General features: G+C 38.3%; 3 protein-coding genes across 4 annotated transcripts; all 3 read right to left on the bottom strand.

Moving 5' to 3' along the window:
• Positions 812-3274, bottom strand: LOC104786965. The gene has a single exon (XM_010512447.1). The coding sequence runs from the start codon at positions 3211-3213 to the stop codon at positions 1054-1056; it is 2160 nt and encodes a 719-aa protein (XP_010510749.1). The 5' UTR covers positions 3214-3274; the 3' UTR covers positions 812-1053.
• Positions 3312-7462, bottom strand: LOC104786964. 2 transcript variants are annotated; one of them, XM_010512444.2, is made up of 2 exons: positions 6366-7462; positions 3312-4473 (listed from the first exon to the last, which is right to left on the bottom strand). In XM_010512444.2, the coding sequence occupies exons 1-2, from the start codon at positions 7399-7401 to the stop codon at positions 3350-3352; spliced, it is 2160 nt and encodes a 719-aa protein (XP_010510746.1). In that variant the 5' UTR covers positions 7402-7462; the 3' UTR covers positions 3312-3349. The 2 variants fall into 2 exon arrangements, with proteins under 2 accessions (XP_010510746.1, XP_019101485.1); XM_019245940.1 differs by lacking the exon at positions 6366-7462 and having other exon boundaries at positions 3312-5570.
• On the bottom strand, positions 9200-10836 carry LOC104786963. The gene is made up of 6 exons (XM_010512443.1): positions 10716-10836; positions 10477-10587; positions 10225-10377; positions 9976-10116; positions 9733-9876; positions 9200-9648 (listed from the first exon to the last, which is right to left on the bottom strand). Exons 1-6 carry the CDS (start codon positions 10773-10775, stop codon positions 9313-9315), a joined length of 945 nt encoding a protein of 314 aa, XP_010510745.1. The 5' UTR covers positions 10776-10836; the 3' UTR covers positions 9200-9312.

Raw genomic sequence — 11246 nt, 5'->3', positions numbered from 1 at the left:
GTGCATGTAATTGGATGTTGGTTTATTATTGGTTGGCTACTGTGTGTGGGATGGTTTGTTTAATTAAGTAGTATGGGGTACTTAATTATATATTGTATTTAATTATTAAAAAGAAAAAAAAAGGGTCGGGTTGTTTCAAAAGTATGCGTGGTTATGCTCACTTTACAATGTAGATTTTCCTGAAAATAGTTTTACTGACGTGACGATTGTTGAAGGTTGACGAGAGAAGAACACCTTATTGTTTATGAATTAATATTTACTTTCATGAGAATAGTGTTACAATATACAAGCATATATATAGGAATGTCATTTAACTTACTTTCCTAATTAATGAGATCCTATAAAATATTTACAAACCATTCATATGATTATGGTAGATTTACATATCTTCTACATATTGTCTTATAACAATAGCCTACAAAGAGACTGTTAAACAAGAAACATATTAGCCCAATAACACATAGTAAATCTTTGATTTTATCCTCTATTTATATAAATGTTTTGTTCATTGTAATCGATTTATCAAATTGGATAAGGAAAAATAAAAGGCTTAGACCATCTGCAACCCATCTCCATTTCCATCTTCATAATGAAGTTTGTAGTCAATTTTGTTCCAACATATCTCCATTTTTATTCTAAAATAGAGATCTCCATTTTTATTCTAAAATAGAGATCTCTATTTTTTCTCTATATTTGGAGATCTTCATTTCTATTTTACACTAAATTTTGGAAATCTTCATTTTTAACTCCAAATGGAATAGGGTTGGAGAAAAACTCATCTCCAAAATAAAAGTATTTTAAAGGAAAAAAATGGAGAAATAGGTTGGAGATGCTCTTATACTTGATCTTTATTATCATCTTGATCTAGTATATTTTTACCCCCAAAGTTATTTAATTTTTAATACTTTCTTACATTTTAAAAGATTACAAAATTATCATTGAGAAAATTAAAGATGAAAAAAATAAACTTGAAAATAATATGAATTCACAAAACAGATAATATAAACAAGAACATTTGTTTATTAGTAGTATCCAATACCATGTTCATCTCTGTTAGTATTGTGATTCCGTTTCGCCACCAAACAAGCCTCCTAAGATCGATGATCCACCACCGTCACTCGCTCCACCGTTAACATCACCACCACCACCAATGAGCATGTTCATAGCAAAGCCTTGACACAAACCTTGCACCATTGTATTCACCAACATTGGATTGCCAACTCCAGTAGGTCCAATGGGGCCTCCATTCGGACCATTAGGTCTTCCATTTGCCCTATAAGGTCTTGCATTGGCCCTATATTGGACTGGTCGACCCCTAGTTCTAGGCTGAATCCTGTTTGCACCTTGGTTCACGTTTCCATGTCTGTTCATATTTGTAGTACCACCTCGTCCATTTCTCTGCCTACCATTTTGACCGTATTGGTTCTGGTTATTCAATCCTGGTCCACCAACCGCCCCAACCATGGGTAAATACTGGCTATTGGGCTCTTCATTTAAATTACTATATTGTGAATCATCCATAGTCCCATAAGATTCACTCTCATCATACATAGACCTACTTCCTCCTGTGATGTCGCTATAGCTTTCGAAATCGTTTTCACCATAAGTCTCATCATAATCTTGATCACAACCATCATCTACGAAGTCACCTCCAACTTCAAAGTCACAATCACCATCTCCATCACCATAGTTTTCACCATAACTCTCATCGTAGCCAACATTATCTTCACCAGCATAAACATCATCAGTGCCATCACCTTTGCTGTAGTTATCATTGTTGCCACCATTATCAATTGCATTAGAGGGTCCAACACTATTCCCATTAAATCCCCGAGGTGCTGTAAATGCAGATGTTTCACGAGGTCTATTAACTCGTACGCTCACAGCCCCACCACGAGCTCTTATTGTGTTGTTACGAACATTTTGCACCCTTCTTGTTTGAGGTCCTCTAAGGTTTTGCATAGGACTTTTGGAACCTTGAAGACCACCACGAGGTCCATTAAGAGCCATATTCTTAGACCGAGTGTCAGAACCATTCAGGTTTGTATTTTTCTTCCTCCCACCACCTTGGCCTCGGTTCATACGAACTGATCTTGGTCCTTGTGAGTTATCCAAAGATAGTGGATAGAGATCAGCATCGGATAAATCATTACATTGGCTACGAGCATCGCTACTACCTCCAAAATCACTCTCACTACGAGCAACACTTAAACCATCGCTATAAGCCACAACCTCAAGCCCATTACCATCAACGTCTTCTCCCTCATCATTAGCCTCATCAACGTTTTCTCCCTCGTCATTAGCCTCTTCAACATACAGACCACCTTCATATTCAACATCGACACTAACATCAACCTCAACGTTAAACTCTTCGTTCCCTACACTACCATCGTAGCCACTCCCATCCGTTGACCCTTGCCCAAAACTCTGTCTTACCTGACCAATAAGTTCATTTGGTCCAATAGGTCCAACCTGAGCATTATAAACCAAGTTGTTGTTATGTCTTCTTGGTCCATTGACAGCAACGTTTTGAGCTATAGGCCTTGTCATGGGCATGGGTCTGGGTCTGTTACTGCCTTGATTAGACATAGGAAGCGAGTTTTGATGCTGAGGATGTCCGGTTTGATGAGTATGAGGAATAGGTGAAGAAGCGCTATGTTGAAGGAGGTGAGGATTAGGAGCAGCGATGCAACCGATATGAGCGTCGAATTCACAGGGTATGCATCGATAGAGCCACTGGTCCTTCCCGATCTTAAGGCAGATATCACATGAGAAACCTTTATTGGCTCCATAGGGAGGGTGAAACGTGAGTTTAAGGTTATGTTGCGGATGAGAATTGTGGATGATTGAGAGCGGCTTGTAAGCACAAAGAGAATGGATGTCGAAGTCGCAGAGAGAGCATTGGTAGCTAAAACCAGTCCCATGGACGCCACAGCCATCACAATTGAAGTATCCACCATCGTAGACAGGAGCAACAAGAAGGCTAAGTGTATGAGACGGGTGAGAGGGATGTGTTATGACCTGCTTCATCTTGCTGCACGACTCATGTAGAGAGAAGTTGCATGGCCTACATGAGTAAACCCTGCCGTTACCTCCGGCGAGTTTGCAAGCTGAGCACGGTGGTGATGCCGTCGCCGGGGATAACTGAAGTCGGTGTGGGTGGCTGAAGTGGTTTATAAAGCTATTGTTTTGAGACGTCGTCGGCTTTCCCATTTTCTTTATGTGTGTGTGTGTGTGTTTTTTTTCTTCTTCTTGGTCTTAAAAATGAGATTGTTACTTGTGAGAAACACNGATAATATAAACAAGAACATTTGTTTATTAGTAGTATCCAATACCATGTTCATCTCTGTTAGTATTGTGATTCCGTTTCGCCACCAAACAAGCCTCCTAAGATCGATGATCCACCACCGTCACTCGCTCCACCGTTAACATCACCACCACCACCAATGAGCATGTTCATAGCAAAGCCTTGACACAAACCTTGCACCATTGTATTCACCAACATTGGATTGCCAACTCCAGTAGGTCCAATGGGGCCTCCATTCGGACCATTAGGTCTTCCATTTGCCCTATAAGGTCTTGCATTGGCCCTATATTGGACTGGTCGACCCCTAGTTCTAGGCTGAATCCTGTTTGCACCTTGGTTCACGTTTCCATGTCTGTTCATATTTGTAGTACCACCTCGTCCATTTCTCTGCCTACCATTTTGACCGTATTGGTTCTGGTTATTCAATCCTGGTCCACCAACCGCCCCAACCATGGGTAAATACTGGCTATTGGGCTCTTCATTTAAATTACTATATTGTGAATCATCCATAGTCCCATAAGATTCACTCTCATCATACATAGACCTACTTCCTCCTGTGATGTCGCTATAGCTTTCGAAATCGTTTTCACCATAAGTCTCATCATAATCTTGATCACAACCATCATCTACGAAGTCACCTCCAACTTCAAAGTCACAATCACCATCTCCATCACCATAGTTTTCACCATAACTCTCATCGTAGCCAACATTATCTTCACCAGCATAAACATCATCAGTGCCATCACCTTTGCTGTAGTTATCATTGTTGCCACCATTATCAATTGCATTAGAGGGTCCAACACTATTCCCATTAAATCCCCGAGGTGCTGTAAATGCAGATGTTTCACGAGGTCTATTAACTCGTACGCTCACAGCCCCACCACGAGCTCTTATTGTGTTGTTACGAACATTTTGCACCCTTCTTGTTTGAGGTCCTCTAAGGTTTTGCATAGGACTTTTGGAACCTTGAAGACCACCACGAGGTCCATTAAGAGCCATATTCTTAGACCGAGTGTCAGAACCATTCAGGTTTGTATTTTTCTTCCTCCCACCACCTTGGCCTCGGTTCATACGAACTGATCTTGGTCCTTGTGAGTTATCCAAAGATAGTGGATAGAGATCAGCATCGGATAAATCATTACATTGGCTACGAGCATCGCTACTACCTCCAAAATCACTCTCACTACGAGCAACACTTAAACCATCGCTATAAGCCACAACCTCAAGCCCATTACCATCAACGTCTTCTCCCTCATCATTAGCCTCATCAACGTTTTCTCCCTCGTCATTAGCCTCTTCAACATACAGACCACCTTCATATTCAACATCGACACTAACATCAACCTCAACGTTAAACTCTTCGTTCCCTACACTACCATCGTAGCCACTCCCATCCGTTGACCCTTGCCCAAAACTCTGTCTTACCTGACCAATAAGTTCATTTGGTCCAATAGGTCCAACCTGAGCATTATAAACCAAGTTGTTGTTATGTCTTCTTGGTCCATTGACAGCAACGTTTTGAGCTATAGGCCTTGTCATGGGCATGGGTCTGGGTCTGTTACTGCCTTGATTAGACATAGGAAGCGAGTTTTGATGCTGAGGATGTCCGGTTTGATGAGTATGAGGAATAGGTGAAGAAGCGCTATGTTGAAGGAGGTGAGGATTAGGAGCAGCGATGCAACCGATATGAGCGTCGAATTCACAGGGTATGCATCGATAGAGCCACTGGTCCTTCCCGATCTTAAGGCAGATATCACATGAGAAACCTTTATTGGCTCCATAGGGAGGGTGAAACGTGAGTTTAAGGTTATGTTGCGGATGAGAATTGTGGATGATTGAGAGCGGCTTGTAAGCACAAAGAGAATGGATGTCGAAGTCGCAGAGAGAGCATTGGTAGCTAAAACCAGTCCCATGGACGCCACAGCCATCACAATTGAAGTATCCACCATCGTAGACAGGAGCAACAAGAAGGCTAAGTGTATGAGACGGGTGAGAGGGATGTGTTATGACCTGCTTCATCTTGCTGCACGACTCATGTAGAGAGAAGTTGCATGGCCTACATGAGTAAACCCTGCCGTTACCTCCGGCGAGTTTGCAAGCTGAGCACGGTGGTGATGCCGTCGCCGGGGATAACTGAAGTCGGTGTGGGTGGCTGAAGTGGTTTATAAAGCTATTGTTTTGAGACGTCGTCGGCTTTCCCATTTTCTTTATGTGTGTGTGTGTGTGTTTTTTTTCTTCTTCTTGGTCTTAAAAATGAGATTGTTACTTGTGAGAAACACAACTTAGAGTTAATAGAGATAATAGGGTTGACTTTGGTGTTAATAAAAGAGGGCTAAGTCAGTCAACGGAACGCGTTGCACGTCTCTTCATGTGTGATGAAATAATACACATTGACTTTAACTAGTTGCACATTCTAATTATATGTGGTTTGGTTCCTCTTATCTCTCTTTATTTTGTCTTGTATAGACATATATAGGTGTATTTGTTTTAAACAAGAGGGGTATATTTGATATTCTAGTTTTTGTTGACCAAGAAAGAGTTGGATCGTAATGCAAAAATTTCAAACGTGGACTGTCTTCCTAATACATTGAATGTATCTTGTCACACAATATCAAGTGTTTGGCTTTGTGTTAACTCATAAAATATAGCGTTTTCATATTCGTAAATTTAGACATGTAGTTAAACCTCTTTCATATTCGTAAATATAGACTACGATAACCGGCGGCAGCGTATATATGGTTCCTTCTTGAGCGGCATCTCTCGAACCGGCGACCTCTAAACTGTACTAAAAAATCTTTACCACTTGAACTATCGACATTTGGTAATAACTTTGATTTTTTTTTTTTTTCTTGGGCAGCAAAATACTAATACTGACTACAACATCAAAGAGTTCTCTAGAAGACAAGACAACCCATTCTTGTCAATTACCACATTGTCTCGACTTTATATATATATATAGGTCGATGCCCAAAATTATTTCCAATTTAATCATCTTCTGAAATAAACTTATTCAACAATGTGCGTTTTCTTTATACTAGACTACTAGTAAGNCTACTACCTCCAAAATCACTCTCACTACGAGCAACACTTAAACCATCGCTATAAGCCACAACCTCAAGCCCATTACCATCAACGTCTTCTCCCTCATCATTAGCCTCATCAACGTTTTCTCCCTCGTCATTAGCCTCTTCAACATACAGACCACCTTCATATTCAACATCGACACTAACATCAACCTCAACGTTAAACTCTTCGTTCCCTACACTACCATCGTAGCCACTCCCATCCGTTGACCCTTGCCCAAAACTCTGTCTTACCTGACCAATAAGTTCATTTGGTCCAATAGGTCCAACCTGAGCATTATAAACCAAGTTGTTGTTATGTCTTCTTGGTCCATTGACAGCAACGTTTTGAGCTATAGGCCTTGTCATGGGCATGGGTCTGGGTCTGTTACTGCCTTGATTAGACATAGGAAGCGAGTTTTGATGCTGAGGATGTCCGGTTTGATGAGTATGAGGAATAGGTGAAGAAGCGCTATGTTGAAGGAGGTGAGGATTAGGAGCAGCGATGCAACCGATATGAGCGTCGAATTCACAGGGTATGCATCGATAGAGCCACTGGTCCTTCCCGATCTTAAGGCAGATATCACATGAGAAACCTTTATTGGCTCCATAGGGAGGGTGAAACGTGAGTTTAAGGTTATGTTGCGGATGAGAATTGTGGATGATTGAGAGCGGCTTGTAAGCACAAAGAGAATGGATGTCGAAGTCGCAGAGAGAGCATTGGTAGCTAAAACCAGTCCCATGGACGCCACAGCCATCACAATTGAAGTATCCACCATCGTAGACAGGAGCAACAAGAAGGCTAAGTGTATGAGACGGGTGAGAGGGATGTGTTATGACCTGCTTCATCTTGCTGCACGACTCATGTAGAGAGAAGTTGCATGGCCTACATGAGTAAACCCTGCCGTTACCTCCGGCGAGTTTGCAAGCTGAGCACGGTGGTGATGCCGTCGCCGGGGATAACTGAAGTCGGTGTGGGTGGCTGAAGTGGTTTATAAAGCTATTGTTTTGAGACGTCGTCGGCTTTCCCATTTTCTTTATGTGTGTGTGTGTGTGTTTTTTTTCTTCTTCTTGGTCTTAAAAATGAGATTGTTACTTGTGAGAAACACAACTTAGAGTTAATAGAGATAATAGGGTTGACTTTGGTGTTAATAAAAGAGGGCTAAGTCAGTCAACGGAACGCGTTGCACGTCTCTTCATGTGTGATGAAATAATACACATTGACTTTAACTAGTTGCACATTCTAATTATATGTGGTTTGGTTCCTCTTATCTCTCTTTATTTTGTCTTGTATAGACATATATAGGTGTATTTGTTTTAAACAAGAGGGGTATATTTGATATTCTAGTTTTTGTTGACCAAGAAAGAGTTGGATCGTAATGCAAAAATTTCAAACGTGGACTGTCTTCCTAATACATTGAATGTATCTTGTCACACAATATCAAGTGTTTGGCTTTGTGTTAACTCATAAAATATAGCGTTTTCATATTCGTAAATTTAGACATGTAGTTAAACCTCTTTCATATTCGTAAATATAGACTACGATAACCGGCGGCAGCGTATATATGGTTCCTTCTTGAGCGGCATCTCTCGAACCGGCGACCTCTAAACTGTACTAAAAAATCTTTACCACTTGAACTATCGACATTTGGTAATAACTTTGATTTTTTTTTTTTTTCTTGGGCAGCAAAATACTAATACTGACTACAACATCAAAGAGTTCTCTAGAAGACAAGACAACCCATTCTTGTCAATTACCACATTGTCTCGACTTTATATATATATATAGGTCGATGCCCAAAATTATTTCCAATTTAATCATCTTCTGAAATAAACTTATTCAACAATGTGCGTTTTCTTTATACTAGACTACTAGTAAGATGAATTTGTATAAAGTATATATAACTTCAAAACTAAAAAGCATAAACTAATTAGCTAACTACAAATGTTCACTCGTATAGTTTAAAATAGAACATATTCATTATATAAAATCGTGAGATAAATAATATATATTCATTTCATTATATATATATATATATATGAATTAATTAGTATTAATTATTATAAAAAATACTATTAACAATAATGAAATTGCATGTATATATATGTATGGTATTCCCATTGAAATAAAACTTTTTATTATATCAAAACGTAAACATATTGGATCAAAGAGTATGAACAATTATATTTTTTAATTTAAAAACAACAACAACGATTTTGTGAAGGAAGTCCATGGAATAAAATGCAAGTACCATTTTTATAAGACAAACCTACACAATATTTAATGCAGTCTTTTTTCAAGAATCCACCAGTACAATCTGGTCCACAAGTCGGAGGTAGAGCTTGCACCCTAATTCCCATTTCAACTATCAATCATGAAAAGAAAAAAAAAGAAAAAATCTTGTTTTCTTGAAGAAAGATACGAAATTGTAGATGTTATAGTTAAATATATATATTTGAAATAACATGTACCTGAGAGAAAGTCACATGCAATAACCAGCGTAGCAACAAAAATGCATGTAACAATCAATTTGGAGGAACCCATTTTTAACAAACCAATATTGTATATTTCTCAGATATAGTTTTTTTTTTTTTGTCAACAATGTAAGATATGTTTGATGTAGATTAATTGAGAATGAAATGATCTATTTATAACATAAAACGTTCATATATAGTCACAAATTATTTTTATGTTTGTGTACACGTTCTAATCATAGTCAAATTTGTTTCCCTCTGTAGTTTTGTTAATATGGTATATAATGATTTTTAACTCTAAAAAGTTATTTGACCCAAGGAAAAATAAAATAGAAGGTAAATCATTGGTCTGGTCAAAAAATACATAATCAACATTAACAATTTTGAATCCCGATTAAATTATTCTTCGCTTGCCTACTACATTACTAAGCTGCACCACTTCCAGAGTTCCAGTAGTTGCAAAAATTATCATGTATATTTGAATATAGGACCGGCCCTGCTTTTGTGGATGTTGATAATATATTGTCTAAGATCTTCGAGCAAATTCTTGATTGTTCTGATGGTGATCTTACGTATGAACCAAGAAACCGGTGGCACATTAAGAAGAGTACAAGGCTGAAAGATCTGCTCCATTGTCACCTTTGATCCAATCCTTCCTTTTCCGCCACTACATTTTTTGTACTCTTCATCATTAATCCGCGACCTAGACTTGCATAAGCGTTCCTGATCTGCGTATAGTGGCTTTATTTTCCAGCTACCCTCAAACACTTTCATGCACGACATATTCTTCTTCTTATATTTTGCCTAAGCAAGAGATCAACACATTAAATCACCTAAACACACAAAAACAGTTGTGTTCATGTGAGGGGATTCGGAGAAGCTTCTTACAGTAAGATTTTGATGGTTTTCATCGATGACTAGATGTATCGGGATAGCTATAGTGCACCCAAGGACCTTCCATCTCAAAGTTTTTTTCACATCCGTGATCTGCCTCGGTCCATCCTTCTTCAAAACCTTTGTTGATTCGTTGTCCTTTTGTATGAATTAAAATGATAACACTTTTAATTACTGACAGTAACTAATTCACTAAATTTGAATCATACAATACAACGATATGAAGATAAAACAAACCAGACGTTGGCGAAACTCCCTGTCGAATAAACTGAAGAAATTCATATTTCTTGGATTAGTAAGCATCTCATAGACTCCGTGAGGAGGCCATCCCAATGTGAATTCTATTTTCAAATGGCAAACTCCCTTTTTTATTTTTACCTTCAAACATAATATATATATATATATATAACCAAGTGTTAATTTAGCATTTATATATTCTTCTTAATTCTAGCAATTCCTCTCTAGTATTTGCTGATTTGCTATTACCTTCACCGTAGCAGGAGCATCATACCATGGATGCTTGTTATTATTTGGAATCCAGAGTGTTACTTGCCTCTTCAGCTCAGCTAAGTCATAATATTTAGGATCGGTAACATACAGTGGCATCGATCTAACATGTGAATGTTTCTTGTACTCGGCCTAAAATAACAAGAGTTGTAAAGTGATCGGTAACATACAGTGGCATCGATCTAACATGTGAATGTTATTTATATTGTTTGCTGATTTGCTGTTAATTACCTTCAACTTAGGGTCCACATCAGGATCCCAGTACCAAGGTTCCTGAATATTAGAATCTTCTTCTGAAACTGAACTAGAATTAACATTCTCACGAGGTATCTTAGACTCGGCCTATACAACAACAAGCCTAGCTAGTTATGATCTCACATATATGTGTAAGTAACCAAAAAACACTTTATATTTGATGATTTGACCAAAAACTTTCGGGTCGTTATCTGATTGATGAAAATGAAACTGACCTTAAGAGGCTGTTGAACGTTTTGATTGATCGAGCCACCAAACCTAGTAAAGACACCCATTTCTGTTTGAAAGTTTTTAGTGATCCATAAACTATACTTACCTTATGAGAGCAAGAGTACGTAAAATGACTATCTAAAGCTTGCATTTAACATGGCGTGAGTGATCTTATTAAATACAATGTGTACATGTTGAGAGAAAGATTTACAAACGGAAAACACAATAAAGTAGGCAGCTCCATTCTCGTGAGTTATTGACGTATGCGAGACCTATACATAAGAAGAGAAAATCTCCAAATTTGGTGCCAATTTTAAATCTATTCGTGATTTTAAGCATAAATATATAGCAAGTTACAGAATCATGAGTTCTGTGTTTGGGTATCGAAAATTACAGAATCGTGATTTTCTCGTTTCGGCATGGACAGATGTAAAAACTAACAAAATTTCATAAGATAAGATGATAATTTTTTTTCATTCTCTATGTAAAAATTATGGTCCTAATATCGATTGATCATAAAATATATATATATATAT

Source organism: Camelina sativa, chromosome 5 (genome assembly GCF_000633955.1).
Source record: "Camelina sativa cultivar DH55 chromosome 5, Cs, whole genome shotgun sequence".
NCBI classification, from domain to species: Eukaryota; Viridiplantae; Streptophyta; class Magnoliopsida; order Brassicales; family Brassicaceae; genus Camelina; species Camelina sativa.
Note: the sequence above shows the minus strand (reverse complement) of the source record. Positions and strands in the feature narration are given on the sequence as shown.